General features: G+C 51.1%; 1 protein-coding gene across 7 annotated transcripts in view; it reads left to right on the top strand.

Annotated features, from left to right (window-relative positions):
- The window catches only part of DNMBP (dynamin binding protein), a 33,565-nt gene that overhangs the window by 7,521 nt on the left and 5,293 nt on the right, over positions 1–20,751 (top strand). For 2 of the 7 annotated variants that reach the window (XM_050305225.1, XM_050305224.1), the window contains exons 2-8: positions 951–1,123; positions 3,385–3,507; positions 4,060–6,003; positions 18,381–18,568; positions 19,189–19,288; positions 19,799–19,946; positions 20,390–20,407. In XM_050305225.1, coding sequence (XP_050161182.1) covers positions 979–1,123; positions 3,385–3,507; positions 4,060–6,003; positions 18,381–18,568; positions 19,189–19,288; positions 19,799–19,946; positions 20,390–20,407 — 2,666 coding nt within the window. In that variant the 5' untranslated portion in view covers positions 951–978. The other 5 variants (XM_050305230.1, XM_050305229.1, XM_050305231.1 and 2 more) reach the window with 5 other exon arrangements.

Here is a 20,751-nt window from a genome sequence, read left to right as displayed (position 1 = left end):
AGGAGGCGAATGAGCAGCTTAAGCTGCAGGACTGCTGCTGCCCTGGTGCAATGTATTGCCTTGATGGTGAGGCTGAAAATCAGAAATGATACAGGAGAGTGTCCTGGTTCTGCAGCCATTTCCAGAGGAAGGGGGAATCCAGGACAGAGCCCTTGAGGAGGTCTTTGCCTGCCTTCAGGTCTCCTGCCGGAGGAATTTCAGCCTTGGCTCCCAGAGCCTTGGACAGGGTCTGTACCCTCATCTCAACTTGGCTTCTGCCAAGAACCATGGTGACGCCTCACAGAGGATGACTGAGCCTGGTACGTAGAAGGCAGAAGAGATATTTCTAGTCAGGTCTGAGGATGCTCAGGCAGGGTCAGCCCAGGTAGGGATGGGAAGAGTTCACTGGTGGGGAAGAGGATGGTGGCATGAGTGGCCTCAGTGGATTTTGTGCCTCTTCTCTTGCTGGGCAAGAAGTGTGACACTGCTTCAGCATGCAGCTTCTGTGGCCCTGACTAGTGGCATGGGGAAGGGGATTCCTGTGCCATCCTGCCAGAGCACACGTGGTGGGATGTGCAAGTGGGTGGTGCTGTCTGCCCACCCGGCCCTGGCGGGCTCAGAGCCCTGCGCTGTATGTCGGGGAAATGCTGAGCTTCCTCCCCTCCTCTTGCTTCCTTCCTGACGGGAATTCACTTCCAAATTTCTTGCTGCTTCTCCCCTCCTTGCAGCACAAATACGTGGCCCTACAGGGATAGCCAAAGGGGCCAGGCAAGGCAGCTTAGACCACAGGGGCTGCATTGCTGGAGACCCTTGGCTCCTGCAGCATATGGTGAGGGGTGTTGGGGACCTCAGGACAGGACCCCCCTACACTGTTCCCATGTGTCTTGTGCTCAGGAAGGGTTTTACTTTCTGAGCATGTATGTGATAATTTCATGTGTTTCTGGCTGCTAACAAACTTCTCACTGTCTCAGGCACTGATCCGCCTTCAGACCCTGTGCAATGGAGGCTGGCTCTGTGGTACGGGCAGTCTTTGATTTCTGTCCCAGTGTCTCTGAAGAGCTGCCCCTCTTCGTGGGAGATGTCATTGAGGTGTTGGCCGTGGTGGATGAGTTCTGGCTCCTTGGCAAGAAGGAAGGTGTCACAGGTAAGAGTTGGAAGTATCTGCACCTGAATCCATAGATGTGTCACCTAAATGTCCACTCCATGAACACCCCTTCCCCTGGCCAGCAGTGTGCAGGACCTGATTTGATTTACTAAATCTTTCATGGGATTTTGATTGGGACTTAGGGTGCAGGTTGCCTGCCAGCTTTGCCTCAGCTATTCAGACAGCTTGTTTGTTGTTTTTTGAGAGAGATTAGTGGAGGGTCAGTTCTACGAAGATGAGAGCTTCACAATACTGGTTGTTCCATTCTCTGTGGTGAGACAGCCCATTTCCTGGCTACTTTATGTGCTGACCTGCTGTGGCAGTGGAAGGAGTGACGGGAAACAGATGCACTGAGACTGGAAATGGATCCACATCCAAGTGACCTTGTCAGGTCAGATCAGTTGGAGATGCAGCAATAGAGTCCATGTGTCCCCCCAAGCCCTCTGACTCAGCCCCACTTCCTCTTTTCCGCTTCAAAGCATTTTCCTGCATAAACTGCCATCGGTATCTGTGTGCCTGAAGTAGTGTGCAAGTCTCAAACTTTTGGAGGGGTGTGAGAAACTTCTGAAGCAGCAAAATTCTCGTAGTGAAACAGAGTCTGTTTAGGCAGCACTTTCTCATCTTAATACTGATGTTAAGAGAATGTGTGAGCTCTCAAGGAGAGGAAGACCAGGCCACTTCAAAGCATAAGCCTGCCTCTGTCTTCAGCAGAAGAATGGGACTGAGGTTTCATCCCTGCGTATAGAGATGGAGCTGCTATTGTAGCAGCAGTCTGGGCTCTCCTAACAGCCTGTCTGTTTGGAGAGCCTGTCTGTGCTCTGTCCATTTTTATGGACAGGAGCAAAGTTGGAGAGGACTTCTCTCTCCTGTGCTACATGTTGCTGAGAAGTGACACTGAATGAATGTACCTGATCCTGCTGCTGCTGCCGAAGTCACTGGGCAAAAATTACATCTACCCATTTCTTACCACAGTTTGGTCTCCCAGTGGTGAGATTGTTCTCAAGCAGATGAAGCTATTAAGGAATAGTAAACAGATGTGTTTTGTAGCTCAAAGATAAAAAAAAGTGCTGAAGTCAAACCAAATGATTTTTAATGACCTTTAATTCAAAACCCACTTGCATTCCTGCTTTCTCTTGGAACAGCTGTTGTAGTTTTCTGTCCAGCTTTCTAAGCTGAAGTTGCAGGGAATTGGAAAAGCACTTTTGAATAGAAGCTGTGAAGGTGCTTAGTATTCATTAGTCTGGAATAATTAGTGTGGAATAATTACTCTAACTCCATGACTTCCTTTCTAACAGCATTATGTTGTTTCCAGAGAGCAGGAAGCTAAGACATGGAAAAAGAGGTAGAACTGGTTAAAACTGTGAAGGGAGCAGCTGAGGCTGGCGGACATCAAGCTGCCTCAGTCTAGTGTTAAGCTCTGGATGTCTAAGATATGGTGTTTCCAGGTTTTATTAGAAAATACTGGGTCATTGAGAGGGAATGCTGGAGGTGCTACTAGCCCACACTCCATCACATTATGTAGGAATGAGTGAATTTAGTGGCCTTTGCAGTGGGCTCTGCCATGGCCTGTGCTCCAGGACTGAAATTAGTAGCTGAGTGGTATCCTGTGATGGCCAACAAGTGTGCTCTGCCCTGGCTGGCTGGGGCCTGTTCAGAATAGCTGGGCATCCAGCAATGGGAGCCACGGTGAAATAGGTGCACAGAATGACAATGTGGGGAAGGTCCCTGGAGTCTCAGCAGTGCTGAAGCTGTGACAGAGTCTGTGACTCACCAGTTTGGCCATCCTCAGTGTGGTGGCCTGACTTCTGGGCTGAGGCTGCACAGGGGCCAAGCCTTATAGAGGCAGGAGCACCAGGTAGATATGCCCAGTCAGAAAACAGCAATCCAGCACTATGGATCTCTTCATTCTCATCTGGATCTGAGTTGGGAAGGAAGCAGTAAAAGCAGAGAAAACCTAGTATGTCTGTTCCCAGAAGCTCCATGCTGATGGCACAGTCCCAGTGATGAAAACAGTGTGTTGGTTGCCTGGAGTGATCTGAGGGCACAAAGCTTTTTGTTCTCTGTTAGTTCATAAGCATTTAAAACCCCAGGAATTCCTGACTCCCAAACTCATTCCTCTTCCACCATGCTATTGAGGCACCCAGGATAACTGGGTATTTTCCTTTAGCAGGAGATGAATAGATCCCAAAATCTGGAAGGAGGATGGAGGTAGTGGTGGGCTACAGAAAAGACTCATTGCTGACAACTGCTTCTCCTTTTAGGGCAGTTTCCTAGCAGCTTTGTTGAACCTGTGGATATTCCTCCTTTGAAGCAGGGAGAAAAACTTCTTGTTTGTACCAATGACTTCACATCTCAAGAGCCAGGGAGCTTATCATTGCAGAGAGGTAATCTCCATTCCCTTCCTTTGCTTTGCAGCTCATAAGCCTCATCTGTCCTTCCAGACAGATGAATCTAGTCACAGCATCCTGCCTAGAGTGACAGAAGAGAGAGGTGGACTTCCTAATACGTCATGACATGGTTCTTGTCAAATCTACCATGAACCTCTGGGCCTCTGCCACTCTGATACCTGTTTCTCATGATCTATCATTACTCATGAAACTCAAAAAATTGGAGTAGTATCATAGTAAATTTACAGCTGCCTTTTAATTTAACTGACCTCCAGTACCCAAATCTTGCATTTGGGGGAGAAATCAAAGCTGTAATGCACCTTCATGTCTTTGCAGCCAAAACTGTGTATCTTAGATATACGTGTGCAAGAGGCTGCTGATACTTCATGCCTTACCCCATCCCATTCTCCTGTGCATCCCCAGCATGTGCTGTGCTCTCACAGAGTGCCAGACCTCACCCATGGCCAGGAGGGTCACAGGAAGGCAAGAATAAGAGGTGGGAAGCAATAACGAGAGCAGTTTTGAACTGGTGTTTGTCATTCTCTGCAGGAGACCTGGTGATCCTGGGGGGGTCTCTGGCCTCTAGCTGGCTCCAGGGCCGGAGCAGCTGGGGTTCCAAGGGCTTTTTCCCCTCATCATGTGTGCGGGAGCTGTGCCTTTCAGTTCGGAGACGTCAGCTGTCCCAGAGCGCTCTCCTGGAAGTGCCTTCCTACTCACTGGGCCAAGCCCGGGCCTTGATGGACCTGTCTGCTCAGCTAGAGGAAGAACTGGACTTCAGGGAAGGGGATATAATCAACATTGTTGGTGTCCCAGAGCCTGGCTGGTTTGAAGGTGAGCTCAGAGGCTGCAGGGGCATTTTTCCAGAGGGTTTTGTGGAACTGCTTACTCCTCTACGAGCACCAGGAACTTCAGTGGATCCAGAGCCCACTGGGACTTGTGACACCAATGGGACAGTGAAGATGCCCCCCATGGAGGACGAGGAGCCAGGGAGCACTTACGGTGTTGCCCTCTATCAGTTCCAAGCCCTGGAGTCCAAGGAACTAGATTTTGATGTGGGTGACAGGATTCGGATTGTTAGCGTTCTGGAGGATGGCTGGCTGGAGGGGGAGCTGAAAGGAAAGCGTGGCATCTTTCCACACAGATTTGTGAGGCTGGAAGCCTCTGAGGCTTGCAGGATAAAGGTGTGTGCTGAGGATCTGCAAGGTGGAGACAGCTGTGGATCGTCCATCCATCAAGACCCAGAAAACACCGGCTCGGAAGCTGTTCCTTTGCTAGGGAAAGATGGCAGGGGAAAGGAAGAGGGCTTGGCTGCACACCCTGAGCCTGCCACCATTTTATCTCATAAGGTGGGGAGGTCAGAGGGTCCTCTTGCAACTGACTTAGGACAGCATCAGGCCTATCCCAGCACAGGACACCAAGGGCTACATCCCAAAGGCATAGTGGACTCCCTCCCCTCTGCCTGCACGAAGACGGTCAATGGCCTTTTCCCTTCTGCTCAGCTGCCTCCTCCACAGGGCAACAGGCCTGGGCAAGCAGGTGAATTGGAACCTGGGGGGACCAGTTCAGCCTCCCCAGGAAAATCGGAACGTCACGCTCTGCCTGAGCATGATGGAGACAGTCCCACTGTGCCCTTGCAGGCTTCTCAGTTCCCCCAGGATCCTTACAGGAGCCAGGCGATTTCATCTTCTAACAGCTGGGCAGCATCCCAGCCCCAGGAGATCCAGAGCAGCACCCAGGACCTAGACAATTGGATGGACAGTCAGCAGGAGAAGTCCAAGCCCTGTTCCTCCAGCTTAGGAGCTACCCAGGTGGGCCTGGACACATGGGCTGGGAGCTGGGGGGAGTGCTGCCCACTTGCAGTGCAGGGGGACAGCTGCACAGACCTTGACTCCAAACTGACAGAGCAGCTGGCACAGTTTGAGAAGAGTCTGTCAAGTACCAGTGCTGAGCAGGACAAGGTCTCCCGTCACTTCTCTATCTTGGACTACAGCTCTGAGAAGGACATTGTCCGTGGGTCTCCTGTGTCTGTCCCCCACTCCAGGCAGACAGAGAGGAGGAGGGCCCTGAGGCCGCCCCCTCCTCGGCCCAGCAGCCTTTCGACAACCCGTGTGCACGTGCTGGGCGGCCAAACGCCCAAAGGCAGGTCTCTGTCCTTCTCGGTCAAGCCCTCCCGGCCTGCACCCCGGCCTCCATCGGGCAGCCAGAGGAAAAATGTGGCCCCTGCACAGCTTCAGCCCAGCACCCCAGAACAGCGGGTGGAGGAGGGACGTGAGGACTTGACACGGGCAGGATCAGCTTCCCCCTGCTCCATTCTGCTAACTAGGATTGGAGAGGTGGAGCGAGACCTGGAAGCTTATGGCAAAACCCGTGCTGAGCTAAGCCTGATGCTGGAGGAGCAGCAGGATGAGCTGGTGAGAGCAGAGACCATGGAAAACCTTGAATTCTGTGACTCCAACATTGAGAGCCTCAGCATGGAGCTGCAGGAACTGAGAGGTGAGTCTACAGCAGCACGGGATGGGGGTTCTTCTGGGGGACAGCTGCCCCTGCTGTTTAGTTGAAACCAGTCTTTTATACCCTTCTTCAATTCTTGGTAATTTTGTAAGCACTGTTGCATCACAAATCATCATGTTTTTGCTTTGGAGAATCACAGTGTCTTTCTCTGAACATCCCTTTGCCCTGGTTTTCCCCACCCACTTTTCCTTTCAACTCTCCCGTCTCCTCTTCCAGCCCCACCATACATCCAGAGCCTTCATCTGATCCATTCCCAGTACATCATTGCTATTAAGCAAAAGCACAGCTGCTGCAGTTTCAACCTCCCTGCCTCATCCCGTCTTAGCTGTAGGGGAGCGAGCAGCAGCTTCAGAGTGGCTTTGCTGGTGGTCCTGCCGTTGAGATTTGAGTTGCTGTCTGTGGTGAATGCCATCAGCCTGTCAGGGCACTGGGTTTCCTGTGATTTCTGCTTTGGTGGTGATACAGACCTGTGGGGACTTTTCACTCAGATCACAGGGGATGCACAGTAGAGGACTGAACCTGGCCTGGGAGTGTGATGGATTAGTGGGCAAAAAGGAAAGCCTGACCCTGTTCTTCTGTCATCCATGGAGTCCTGGACAGGGAAATGACACTGTGCTGTTGGTAACAGCACAGTAACAGCAAAAAAGAGTGTTAAATTGTGGCAAATCTTTAGCTGGAAAGATGACTTTTGTCCATGCAGCCCAAAAAAATTAGTCAGGGAATAGGAATTTGCGATGATTGTATCAGTACATTTGGCCTCTGAAATCAGAAGATGCCATGTAAAGATCAGTGCTGTTAATTATGTTACACTTGGTATTACAGTAGACAAAGTATAAAGATGGGACCACATACTTTCTATCCCACAGTCCCTTCCCCAGCTTCTCCCAGGAGCTCTGACACCGCAGTTCTGTTACTGAAACCCACGATGTGCAGGAAATGTGGGCACTGCATTCAGGAGGTGGAGTGAAATGCCAGCTCCTGCCTGGGGATTACTCACTCTGACTTCATTGCCTCCATCCTCCTACTGCTTTGTCAGTGCTGGGAAGCCCAGGCACTTTGTTGCACGGTCGTGTCTGATGCAGAGCACGTGGGAATGAAGACTGATACAGGTGCACCAGGAAAACAGGGTGACAAACAGCCTCCACGTCAGTGGCGTGCAAGAGGGACACTTGGAAGGAGGCTTAGAGGATTTGAGACGAGACGAAATAACTTGAAGGTAGGAAGAGAAAACTCTAGGCTGAGTCTCAAGGGAATTTTTCTCATGGGATGGATCTTGCTGGGAAACTTCTCTTACTGTCCTAGTGCTTCCTGGCAGAGGACAGATCCTGTAGAACGTGTGCCCTGTTGGTTCCTGAAGCTGGAAGTTTTAGGCAAGAACTAATGCACTATCCTGAGACATCCTCAAGTTAGTATCCCCTCAGTAGTCCTAGAGGATTTTTTACCAGTTCAAAGAGACCTGAGGATTTGTAAATAACCTCTCTGGTCCTGTGATAAAGATGTTTTCTACCCAAGCTCTGTCACATCCTTCCTGGGGCATCTGAGTGTGGCCAGAGAGCATGTCTCAGGCTTCCTAGCTCAGCTTTAGTGCAGCAGGCCAGATCAGTAACAGGGTGTTGCATCAGCTCAGCAAAATGGGTTTGTGCCATGCCTGAGGCGTGACCTCTGCCTTGCCGCCCTTAGGGGACCAGGGAGGCACAGTGGTGGGAGAAAAGCTTTCACTAAGCTTTGACCAGCAACCAAAGCAGTGCTGGTATAGTCTTGAGGGAATCCAGCCCCTTAGTCTATCCTTTGGGGAGCCAAAGGAAGTATAGAAAGTATGTGGTTTTCTACAACACATTTAAAATTGTCAGGTTGCTTCTTCGGTGTGTCTTTGTGCACACTGTGGATTCACCTGGCTTGGGCAGGATTAGCGCTTGCCCTCCTGCAGTTGGAGTAGGAGAGTCCATAGGTTTTGTCTTCTACCAGCAGAGAGCATAGGCTGTGCATTCCTAACAAGTAGTGAAAGAACCTGAGACATGGATGACATCCACAGACTCCCACGCTTTTTGTCTAGGGCATGTTGTGGTTGTCTCTTGGATTCTTACAGGAGCTCTGCAGTTGGTATGGAAAACTGGGAATATGCTGTGCCCTGCAGTGAGAGGTGTTACTAGAGTGTGTGTTTCGGTAGCCTCCTGAAAATTTATATTTTGTGTTGGCACTGGACTCCATAAGCCAGGTAATTCCCTTGAAGGCTGTTCCTGTCAGCGGGTAGACCAGCTGTTCACCCTGGAGCTGGGAACCACGCAGCTGTGGCTGCACGGCACTGTGTAGGCACTACTGGCGCGGGCTGTGTCTTTCAGGGAGCAGCTTGTCTCCTGACCTTCCAGTGACTGTGGGTGAGGGCTGGGAAAAGGATGAGCTCAGGATCAGGTTTGAGCCGGGGCAGCCTGGAGGCCTCAGTTTGCCCCTGCAAGGTGTGCAGCAGAGCCCAGCCTCTTCTAGACCAAGTTGTTTAGCCTCCATGCCATCAGGGGTGTGAAGACAGTGGAAGGAGATCTGGTATCCCATCTCTGGTTTGTGGCTTCCTGCGGTCTCACACACGCTCTGTTTCCCTTCCCTGAGGACATTGGTCTGGGGCAGGGCCTCTGCCCTCCTCTTCCTTGCCTCTGAGCTGCCTTAGGAGAGGCTTTGGCAAAGCCGCGGAGCCGGTTTGGGCGGTGAGAGCCTGCCCAGCCTCAGCTTCCCTCCTCGGGGCTGGTTACTGATTACTTTGGGCAGCAGGTGGAGGAGGCCAGGGCTGGCAGCGATTGGGCCTGCGCCTCCTCCTATCCTTGCTGACTGGTTTCAGGAAGCAGTACCTGCATTTCACTTGGGACAGGAGCACTGGAGCAGAGCGGAGAAACAGCGGCAGCCCGGGCTTGGGCTCAGGGAGCAGACAGTGAGGGGAGTCAGCCCCTGCGCCATACCCCACAGGACTATGTGCTCTTATCCTGGGACGAAACACTGCACAGAAGATCCAAGACGGGAACGGCGACTCCTCGGCTGGGAATATGATGACTGTTGTGCCGTACGGAGAGAGGACGTAGCTGGGGTGGCTGTGCTGTGCAGGGAGGCTGGCTGCAATGACAGACCCAGGGCGACAAGGAGGCAGTACTCAGGCAGCCAGGGAGCAGATGGTGGCTGGGACAGTTACAGGAGAGGAGAGGGCTTCTCTGCGGACCAACGGAGCATGACTGGAGACACTGGAGGTTTTTGGAAAGGAGATATGCAGTATGTGGATTGCAGGAGAGCAGATAGTGCTGGGGAAGGCAAAAGCCGGAATACAGGGGGTAGAAACTACAGGGTGTACGAGAAGGAGGACATTCAATACAGAAACTGCAGTTCTGAGATAAGAGAAGGGCGGAGCAGAGAGGACAGAGTACCTGGGCAGTACAGGGAGGGGGAAAGGCAGTATGGAGATGATAGAGGCCCTGAAGGCTGTAGGGAGGGGGAAAGGTGGTATCAGGACTATAGTGAGGATGAAAGACATTATAGGAAGAAGGAAAGATGGTATAGGCAAGAGAGGGACTCTGGGGAGTATAGGGAGAGAAGGCGGCAATATAGAGAGGACAGAGGCAATCAAGTATATAGGGAAGGGGAAAGGTGGTATAGAGAGGATGGATGTTCTGGGGCATATAGAGAGCAGGAAAGGCCGTGTGTAGGTAGCGGGGACCAAGTAGACCAAGAAGACATTGAACAGCACAGACAGCCCATAGGCCACGTCATAGACCACAGCAGTCTGGACAGAGGTTGTGAAGTTCCTGCTTTGGTAGGCAAGTCCTCAGGAGACAGTAGTGTGAGCCTGGGGTCAGGTACCTGCTACACACAGTTCAAGATGTGGGACATTGACTCCAGTGGCTGTGGGGAGTTGGAAGAAGCAGCCCCAGGGCCTGGGATGCCAGCCAAGAGCAGCAGTGGAGCAGAGCGCTCGAGGGTACGCACGGGCCGGCCAGACTGGAGCCAGGTCTGGGAGCAGGAGGCTGAGGACACGAACAGGGTGGGCTCTGTGCTGCAGCGAAACAGCTTCTACAGGCGGACGGCTCCCAGTGCCCTGCGGCACTCAGAGTTTGTGCAGACCAGGAAGGAAAAGCAAGGTACCTGGGGAAATGGTGGGCAATTGCATTGGGTGTGCCTGTGCTCTATCCTGGCACCGGGGCAGCACCAGGACTCTGACACAGATGGGAGTGGCCAGCACAAATGGGCTCTCATGGGAAGGCTTCTCCCTGGGACTTGCTGAGATGAGCATCATGGTCATTACTCCTCTGCACAGTTGCTGATCTGCCCTGCAAGGGGATTTTGCAAAGACCCAGGTGGGAGGGAAGCACAGGTAACACAGACTTGCTGCTGTCCTTTCTCTTGCTTCTCCATCTGTGTTCCCAGGGTTTTAGGTACACCCTAAAACTTTTTGGCCCTGTTCTTTTGTCTGCTCTCTCAGGGCCCTGAGAAGGTTCTTCATGCAGGAAAGGGTGGGGTGCTGAGGTTATTCCCACTGCCTGTTTTAGTTTTATAACCCATCATGAACAGATTCTATGTTTAGGAACCGATTCCTGACCCAGATTGTTAGTATGGCAGCTGATCACCAGGAAGTAGAGGAAGTAGTTGTAGCATTCAGACGTAAGCGGAGAGCAAGTTCTTGTAGTTGTGTAATGCACATGGGCAGGATTGAGGTACCTGCATGTTGGGAGGCTGTCACGTTTGGGAATCTCCTGCATCGCCAGCCCCTCACTACTGCAGTGTTCCCTTGCCTGTGTTACAGTAGTTCCATGTCCTGGGTCTCTAAGCCATCCACAGGTCTCCAATCCCATCAACCAGCACTCTGGAGCTGGAGAAATACCAAAGTGAAAGGCCCAGGCTGTCTTGGCATGGGCAAAATCATTCCATTCATGCTGTGGCGGAGACAGTCAGCTGTAGACAGCTTTGTGCAGCTTGGCTTGTTCTTGCAAGAGTATTAGTGTGTGTTGGGGAAGTGGCAGCAAGGTTTTAAGGTCTGGGCAGAGGGACTAAAGGAGCCCTTCTTGATGGACAGGGCTCCCCGTTGAGCAGCTGTGTGTGTGAAAGCCGGTCTGTTTACGTGCCCTTTCTGCCAGTGTCTGTCTCGGGTAGCTGTGTGTGTGAACTCTCTGTGAAGTGGGATTGAAATGCAGAGGAAAACAATGCAACGGCCAAAAAGCTGGCAAAGCTGGACACTACAACTGCCTTTGCCTTAGCATGAAGTCTGTCCTCTGGAGATTGAGCCTTTGATTAAGCAGGTTCCCGTGGCTGCATTTCTGCACTCTCAGGCCGCCCTGTTAGGATGGGACTTTGCTCAGCTGTGTCCCCAGGGTGAGGAAAGGGAGAGGCTTTGCAGTGCCAAGACGTCCAAAGGGCAGCAGGGGAGCCAGAAGGGGCCAGGGAGTGGGGTGGGAAACAGTCCAGAAAGCCTTAGGAGGCTGAAGCAGTGCTGGCCTGTCCAGCTTCTCCTAGAGTTGAAGGGACTCAGCAATGCTGAGTGAAAATCTTCCCTTTTGAGGGTTCTTGAATTTTTCCTCACTGTGGTAGTCTCAGGGACATGGGAGCGGCTGTGAGAGGTGCACAGCAGGATGCCCTCGCCATCAGCACCAGCATCCCACAGCAGGAAAGGAGGGAAAGGGCCCCAGGTATTTGATATACTCCATGTCCATCCTGTGGCCTGTTTCTGGCTGCAGTTGTCTGTACATTTGTCCGCCTGCCCTGCTGGGGCACAGTGCTGGCCCAGCAACAGCCCTTGGCATGTAATGCTTTGTTGATGCAGCTGCCTCAATGTAAGACCCCACTAGCACCTGGGAGCCTCCCCAAAAGACCCTCCATTGTGCTCGGCAGCAGCCAGCCTCCTGCCCAGCTGGCAGGAAGAAGTCAGCTCTAGTTTCCCTCTGTCTGTGCTGCTAATGCTGTCTGCTTCTCTCACAGGTTCCCCTTCCACCCACAGAGTAACAGAATTTAGGACTTGAAAGCCCCAGTAAGAGATCATAGAATCATAGAGTGGCTTGGGTTGGAATGGACCTTAAAGATCATCTAGATCCGACACCCCTGCCATGGGCAGAGATGTCACCCACTAGATCATGTTGCCCAAGTTCCCATCTGGCCTGGCCTTGAACACTTCCAGACCAGTAGAGGTGATCTTTTCTGCAAGTGGGATTATCACACTTCTTACAGATTTCTCTATGGTGTAACCTGGTGACAGCTACTTGGTTAGAGCACATCTTCTGGGATGAGACTCAGATGTGTCTGCCTGACACATCAACAGAAGGAGAACCCACCTGTCATAGTTTTGCTGCTTAGTCACCATCACTCTTAAAGGTTTTGCATGCTAATGTGTTGCATTTCAGTTCTGAACTCCAACCTTTTTCTGCTAAATTAGAGCTTTTTAGTTGATGGATATTCTCAGGCAGGTACTGTAATTAAGTAATTTCTTAGTCTTCAGTTCTTTGCAGTGATCAGAGTCTTAAAATGCTCATGTCAAAGACTCACAGGAAGACCTCTCAGTGTTTTTTCTTCCTGATGCTCACTCATTTTTCAGTTCAGACTTGAACTTTGCATTCTGGGTGGGTGTCAGCACTTGCTCGCACCATTTACCTTGCTGTGTTCCCGTGTAGCACTTGGGGAACTCCTGCTGAGTTTTGGCTGGCCAAGCAAAAGAGTTACTCCCCAGAATACAGTCCTGTGTGTGGCTGTGTTTCTTGTCCCCATTAATATATTAATGCATTTGTCTGCATTTCCTTGGTTTGAATAATTCCATCTTATTCAGGATACCTTGGATCACTCAGTGACTCATGCCTCATCTTTATTTGTGATCCTGTTGAATTGATGCTCAGTTCTCTACATGACAGCAGTGATTTTCCATTTACTGTAAATCTTTTGTAGGATTAACTAAATACAGTCTCTGGAGAACCTGATTAGAAATGCCCTCTCTTCTGGATAGTCTCCACTGACAGTGAGTTTTCAAGGTACCAGTTAGCAAGGTCTTCTTTTTGCTTTTTAGAAAGAAATAAACAGAATATTTATTGTATAATTCTACTTTTTTGCCAGGCTTACAAAAACTTTTATTATATCTGCTTATTTGTGGGATTGCATCATTGTAAGGGTTTTTTTTGTCCTGGATGGAAATAAATCTATTATAAAGTAATATTTTATTTCCTCATTTTAAAAATTAAAACTGAATTCTTAGTCCTATCATCCATGGATTTTTTCTTTGTATCTTTCTTTTATAATTTTTCTGTACTTCAGAGTTCCTGGTGTGTCTAGTGTCTATTATATGGTATTCTATGTTCATTAATTTATATTTGCTGCCTTTATTGAAGCACAGATGCACGCCAGATTTTTCATCAATACTGTTCTCTTGATGATTTTGGATTATGTATTTAAAACATCCTTTTAGGGAACTTTCAGCTTTCATTCTTTCTTCCATCAGTGTTTTTGCTCACACTTTTGTTGATGCCCTTCATCAGTTGTAGGTTAGCTCTTTTTACACCATCATATTACTTGACTTTTTTTCTGTGTCATGAGTTGGGATCATCCCCTGTTCACCCTGAATACATTGGGACTGTTTAGGGCAACTACAGGCTGTTTGGGGTGATGGTTGTGGTCTTACCTGACACAGAAACATCCCCACCGAGCAGGCTGTAAATCCGACATCAACCCATTCCAGTGGCCCTGGGAAAGCATCCCCATTCTGTTGCTGTTCAGCTCACTGGCATATTACCAATGTCCAGAGTAAGAGTTTCCACCCCAGCCAGATCCTGCTTCTGGCAGCGAGTTTAGCCTTTTGCTCAGATTAATTATTCCCTGCCCTAGTTTCATCGCCTCCCCTCTCATGGTCGGCAGTGGCTCCTCCCCTCCTGGGCTCCACATACTTCAAATATTTGCAGCTGGTTTGTTTTGTCCTGACTCACTGCTTGACTCTGCTGAGCTGTGAACCTGGGGCCGGGCTTGCCTCGGGGCTGGGTGCATCTCCCACGGAGGTTCGTGCTCACCGACCAGGTGCGAGGGGTTGTCCCCAGCGGGAGTGGGCGGCACATCCTCCGCAGACTGTGCAGATCGCCTTAGCAGCGTGTGCGCCCTGCGAGGCTGCGCCGAGCCACGGGGGATGCTGGCAGGTGAGCCCTGATGAGGAGCAGCTGGGGGGCGATGCAGACCTTCGGGTGAGCCCTGCAGCCTGTGCGTGGTGGACATGGATCCCATTGGATCTGGTCTTTGTGGGTCAACTCTGCTTCCGTAGTGGGGCAGGGAAAACCTCTAATTGCATGTGTGCTCCCACGAGGAGGTTAGGTATCAAGAATTCGAAGAAAGTCGATGACAGTGGCATTTCTCAGACAGGCAGGATGAGCTGTGTGATTGTGATAGTAAATCACAGCTTCCACGGGAAGGGCAGAAGTGGGAATGTGCTCCAGCTTGACACCTCCTTTCCAGGGTGAGCTGGTGTTGAATCTCTCAAGGTTCTGCAGGCGTACTAGCAAAGCTCAAAAGCAGGTGCTCCTGGGAGGCTGTCACAGACCATCAAACCAATCCAGAGAGCCAAGGATGGCTCTAGCCAAATTTGCCAAAGGGGATAGACAAAATGATGTTGTTAAGAGGTTTGAATTTAGAGAGGCAAATCACAGAGCAAAACTTACAAGAGAACAAAATCCGAGCCTCTGAAAATCATGGTTGAGAATATTGCTTTTGGAAATGTATTTCTAAATGCCCATTTGGCAACCGTGTCATGGGTAAAGTTGAATTTGTCACTGGATCGGAATTCGGTGGCTTCATTAGAAATACCAGTTGCATTCCTGCAGGCTAAGGGAGCCTGTTCTATCTGTGGTCTTAGTGCCTTCAGAAGTGATGGTCATGATGACTCAAATTGAAAGGTAACATTTAAATAGAAAATCCGTGAAGTAAAACAGACCTCTGTTTAAAATACATTTACTAGATGACCAAAACCAATTTTTACACCTGTGAAATCAGTGGGTTTAGTTAAATTCTTAATAAGCCTCATTTAGGGAAAGCTACTATTAGACATACAAGAATGTGTAACAAACAGGAAAAAATAAATTGGTGACAATCAATAGAGATGGTATGAAATACAAAAAGTGAGAGTTTTTAAATGCATCAGAAACAAATACTAAGTTATACATGTTGGTTAGATAGAAGAGCCAAATATTATAACAAGTTCTGTATTTGAAAATTTTGACCTACCAGTGTTTGGAAAGAAGCAGGACTTTTGAGTTCATTGCTGAAGGAGGATGCTAGACTAGTAATAAACTGCAAGAGTCCTGAGATACTTGACTGCAATGTAGCCTTGGTTTTGAATTAATCTTGAAATATTCAGAAAGACCAAGAAGACCAGAAGAGAATTAATTTGTGTGAGTTTTCAAAATAATGCAAATACTGATACAGTGTAAGTGGGTAGAACTAGTGCCCAGCATTGTGCGAGGTCAACCAAGCTGAGCTGATGACTACAGTGAGTTTAAAATCTGTGCAGGGAAGGTTTTAATTTCCCTTCCATAGGCAGGGATTTGAGACTTGCCAAAGAACGGTGTCATGGAGCTGGCAATCTCACGAGTGTTGTCTGAATCCTTGCTGCAGGGTGCTTTCTGTGAGGGCCTGACCTAGATTTTCTTGCCTGAGGTTCCCTTGGTGGAGCGTGGGGAGCTGCTGTGTTTGCCAGCAGTGCTGGACATTCCCAGCTCTGTTTTGGTGAGCTGGAGCCAGCCACATGGTGTGACTGCAATTTACTATGGCTAAGGCTGGGAGCACAGCAGGGTTGTTTGGTGGTATGGTAAACTCCTGAGGTGTCCTTTAGAAAGCTTCATCGTGGCATTTTGCCTGCATATAAATACAAAATCCTATTCTTTGACCAAGGCAAATGTAATCATTTCCATTTATCTTCCCAAATGCTGCTGCATGGGTCATTTCCAGCTGTTATTCTGGCTGGTCCTCATTTTCAAGATTCTTCCCAGCCCACCCCATGCAGTAGTATCATCTCACCCTCCCACCTCCTCTGGGTTTCACACACCTGTTTGCATTGCAAATTAACACCTTCCTGTTTCTTCCAAGTGGCTTTTCCCACTTGAGCTTGCTCTCCTGCAAAACAAATGCTATTCCTCAAAATATATATTTACTTCTTTAAAATAACTCATTTGTTTTTACTTCCTTAACTCTCTGAGCCGCAGAGACCTGCTGACTGTTTAGTTGTCCCTCCTGTAGATTTTTCTGCCTGTTCAGGCTCCAAGTGCTGTGTCTCCGGCAGGATATCCCTGTGAGTGTTTGTAGAGGGCCTGGTCTGCCACTGAGGCTTTGCAGATGCTGTGGAAATGCAAACAGCAAATGTTAAACCCGTCAGCTGCTCCCAGGCCCTCCCTGTGGATTTCTGTTGCTTTTGAGTTGATAAAGTTTATCATCGGGGATTGGTGGAAACAAGCCGAGACAGCCACTGACTTTGCTGAAAACAGCCTTTTCCCTTATGCAGTTTGGCACTGGTGGGAGTAGTCTTAAGGATACTTGCCAGTAGGAATCAGTGAGACCTTCTCTTCCCACTGACTGCCTTCTAAATGCAGTGCTGGTTGTGTCACTAAATCCTCCTCTGTGGAGCTAGCCGTTTTGTCTCTCCCCAGGCTACATTTCAAGGCAGGGCAGCAGAGACGCAGGTTGTAGAGACAGGTACCTTCCCTCCTACATCGAGGGCATGGTCTGAGCCTTTCTGCTGGTTTTCTCGTTTGCTGCGGCTGGAAAGAGGAATGATTTTGATGTTCTTCTTTCTGCAGAGAGGCACAGCAGTTTGGCCTCAGCCCAGGTAACTGTGACAACTTGATGTTTGATGCTGATGCTCGTGGTTTCTGTTTGTCGATGCTGCTCTGCAATGGGAAGGACTGGCAATGGTTTCAGATAATTATGGGCTGAGTCAGTGTCTCATCTCAGTTTGGGTCTCTTCTTTCCCAGGTCGTTTCAGTGTGAAAAGCCCAGCCTGGCAGAGCAGTGGGCAGGATGCTTAGGCTGAGGCAGCAGTTTCCCATGCTGGTTACTGCCATCACTCCACAGGGCAAGGCTGGAGTCTGCCTGCAATCTGCCCAGCACCTGGGCAGAAGTGGCTGGGAGCATGGGGGTCTCTTGGGGCTGTTCACAGTGGGTGCTTTGGTACCAGCATAAAGTCCAAAGCCCTGCTGGGTGTCCCTGGATTTCTCCCAGGCTGAGCCCCAGTTGCCTGAGGCTGTCACCAGAGAGGTCACCGAGAGGGAGATCTCAAAGTGCCTGTCCTGCAAAAACATTCTTAGAAATGTCTGAGCTGGGGCATGTCTGCAACTCTAATAAAATCCCATTGAGAGCGAGCAGCTGTGGATGCGTGGGAGACGGCTGGAGTGGACGGGCATTTGTCAAATCAGCAATTGACATTAAAAGGGGTACCTGAGGAAGGCTGGGCTGGTGCGAGGGAGTCGGGGGGCCTCCGTGCTGCAAAGCAGCCGTGAAATGGGGTAAACCTCAGCGTTCCTGGGCCAGACCCTGCCCCGGAGGGATGTCCCAGGGAGGTGCGGGAAAGGGGCTCCCCCAGGCTGGGGAGGTGGGGTGGGAAAGCTGTGTTTTCAGCCAGAGGGCACATGCTTTCACAAGCAGGCAGGTGGGGCAGGGGGCGGCTGGGGCCCAGGAATCTGCGGGGGGATAAAATGTCTCAATGAAAACCGAGGGGGCTGGGCTGGCCTGGAGCCGCAGGTGGGACAGAAAACCAGGAGGAAAAGCGGTGCGGGTGTGTGGACGGGGCCGAGGAGGGCGGCCCAGCCCTGGGCCTTGCAGGCACCCAGGGCCGGGGGCGGCCCGGCCCCGCTCCCTGGCCGGGCTCCAGCTCCGGGCTTTGCCGGCGACAGCAGCATTGTGGGTGCCCGGGGCCCGGTGCGGCCATTCACATGGAAATGCCTGGGGGCTGCGGAGTGGAGACCCTGTTCCCGGCCTGAGAGAGGGGGGCGGCCGCCATTGCCCGCCTGGGAACCAGGGTCCCCTCCGTGTCTGCTCAGCCCCGCGGAGCTTCCTGAAGCCGCGGAGTTAGAGAGACAGGGTGGGAGAAGAGTCTGGGCCCGGCCGGCATCAGGGGGGACCGTCTGGAGCAGGATTGTTGCCCGCGGCCCGCAAAGCCGGGTCACTGCAGTGTTCCTGCTGCGAGGGTGGGCTGTGGAGCAGGCCGGGGCTCCCTGCTGCCCCGGGGTGGAGCTCTGGAAAGGCCCGTGGCTGGACAGTCTTGGTCTCTCGGTACCGCTGTTTGTCAGTCTCACGGGCTACTTGTGTTCACAGTTCAGATGCTATTTGTCTCCCGTCCTTGCATCTTCGTTGGAGCATGCTGATCTTGCTCATCTGTCTTGCAGAGATGACTCTCCTGTCCTCCCAGACACCATCCCTGGAGACATCCTCGGCCGCCACTGAGAGCGCAGAGCAAAGGATGCTGGAGAAGAGGTCCAAGGTTATCGAGGAACTGCTCCAGACAGAGCGGGACTATATCAGAGACCTGGAGATGTGCGTGGAGAAAATCATGGTGCCTCTGCAGCAGGCACAGGTAGGAGCTGGGAGGGAAGGCAAACTGTGATGCAGCGCTGGAGGATTGGGGTGAGGATACTGAGTCCATTTTGTTTTCAGAGGCGAACAAGCAGCATGGAGACCCATAAAGGAAATTCAAGCTATGCCGAGGGGAACAGGATGGTTCTCACAGCTCCTTGCATTTGTAGCAATAGCCTGTCTGTTTTGAGATCCTACTGAGCTCTCATGCTTGCTGACAGCAAGAAACCTAGGAGCAAGTATCACAGATTCATTACCTGGGGCAGGAAATATTCCTCTTCGTTTGATTTGTAGGTTAAATTCATTGTCAGGAGAATTAAAATATGGGGTCTTGGCAAGGGGACAGAATTATTGGGAGGAGAGCGAGAAAAACAAGGCAAGCAGAGGCAGGGATGGAATTGCTGGGAAAGAGGAGGGCACTGTGGTAGGATACATTAGGAGTGAGAGTTTCAGTGCACTGGGGGACAAAGGAGTGTGTGCAGTCGCTGTGATGGGAGGAGGTGGCAGCAGGTTCCTGCTGGGAAGCTGAGGACTGATGAGTTGGAGGAGGGTAAGAGGGGGCTGTTTGGTCTGACTTGGACTTGTTCCCCCATCCAGGACATCTCTTTTCCTGTTCACTAGATGCAGAACATAGACTTTGAGGCCCTTTTTGGAAACATCCACTTGGTGATTAGCTTCTCCAAGCAGCTGCTGTCCACCTTGGAGGCTTCAGATGCCATTGGTATGGATTCTGCTGATAGTTTTTGTCAGAAGGCTGGGATGAGCTTTGCTAATGGTTGGACATAACAGTTTAAATGGTGGGAGAGGATCACTGGGACTGGGCTTTCTCCCTGATAGTCTCTGTTGCTGCTTATTAATCCAGCAGTGAGGCCAGGGAGATCGATGTTGCCCCATGGGTCACTGCTGAGAAACACGGTACCTGTAGCCCTCCTGTGGCCCCTTGCCCCAAAGTGAGCCCCACTCCTCGCTCCTGTGCTGCCCCTTCAGACTTTGGGCTGCCGGTGCCTTTGCTCTTTGGCTACCAGTGACCAGTGTCTCCACTTCTCACCCCTGGGAGACCTGGATTGATTGAGCTCTACATTGCTGGTGGGTGATGAGGAGGTGTCCTGCATACTCTCGTAGCCCTGTTTTCTTAACCTGTTTGTATGGAATGGGAACACTGGACATCTCACCATGAGGCACACCAACATTTTTGACCCAGAGACAAATCCTGCTTTGTTGCTGTCTGCAGGGCCAGTGTTCCTGGCACAGCGTGCAGAGCTGGAGAGTGTCTACAGGGTGTACTGCCAGAACCATGACGAGGCCATCGCACTGCTGGAGACCTATGAGAAGGATGAGAAGATGCAGAAACTACTCCTGGACCTGTTGGACAGCCTCAGGTTGGAGCCTCTGTCTTGCAGCCACCAGGCTGGGTTAAGGGGGATCAATGTCCAGCATCCCTGCCTCTCTGTCAGCAGTGTTTGGACAGTTTGGGTCTGACTGTGTCACTGCATTGTTGATCAGGCACTGGGTTCAAATGGCCCCCTGCCCCAATACACATGTGCTGGAAAACCTGCAGACCCCCTTAAAATCTGCATAGAAGCCACCAAGGTGCAGAGAAGGTGGCACGTGCTGTGTTGATGGCTCCTGTTCCCCAGATCCTGACCCACCATGGCTGGTGAGGAAGGAGCCGCTTTGCCTGGCTCAGTGACTGCCATGGCTCCAACTTGTGGAGGTTAATGCCCCAGGAGCTGGCAACTGCTCTGAGGGGACAGGGCTGCACACCTGCCACCACATTAACCCATTGCTTTTCTTTGCTTTTTGGCACTCTGGGGGCCGGCAGGAACCTGTACAGTGAGTGGTAAGTACATCCTTCCACTTAGTCCTTGCTTGTCTGTCTGTCTTGGCTTTGCTTTCCTTTGTAACTAATCTGCTGCCACTGGCTGGGTGTGTGCTGAGGGGCCCTAACAGTGCCTTGGGGCACGCCTGTGAGGAGAGGGGGGTGTGTGGTATCATTGCAGCAGAGCCAGCGGGTGGGCTACACAGGTAGGAGTACAGGGGATGAGGCATGGGGAGGTTTTGGTCAGGAGACAGGTTTTGGGACCCCTCAGCCCCAAGGAGCCAGGAGAGCCCTGCAGTGACAGAGCACAGTTGGGTGGTGGGACAGAGTCTGACACAGCTCTGGCAAGTGTGAGGTTGTGTCTA

Source organism: Myiozetetes cayanensis, unplaced genomic scaffold, assembly GCF_022539395.1.
Source record: "Myiozetetes cayanensis isolate MyiCay16 unplaced genomic scaffold, myiCay2020 scf10, whole genome shotgun sequence".
In the NCBI taxonomy this organism is placed as follows: Eukaryota; Metazoa; Chordata; class Aves; order Passeriformes; family Tyrannidae; genus Myiozetetes; species Myiozetetes cayanensis.
The sequence above is the reverse complement of the archived record's forward strand: the minus strand, read 5'-3'. Positions and strand labels throughout refer to the sequence as shown.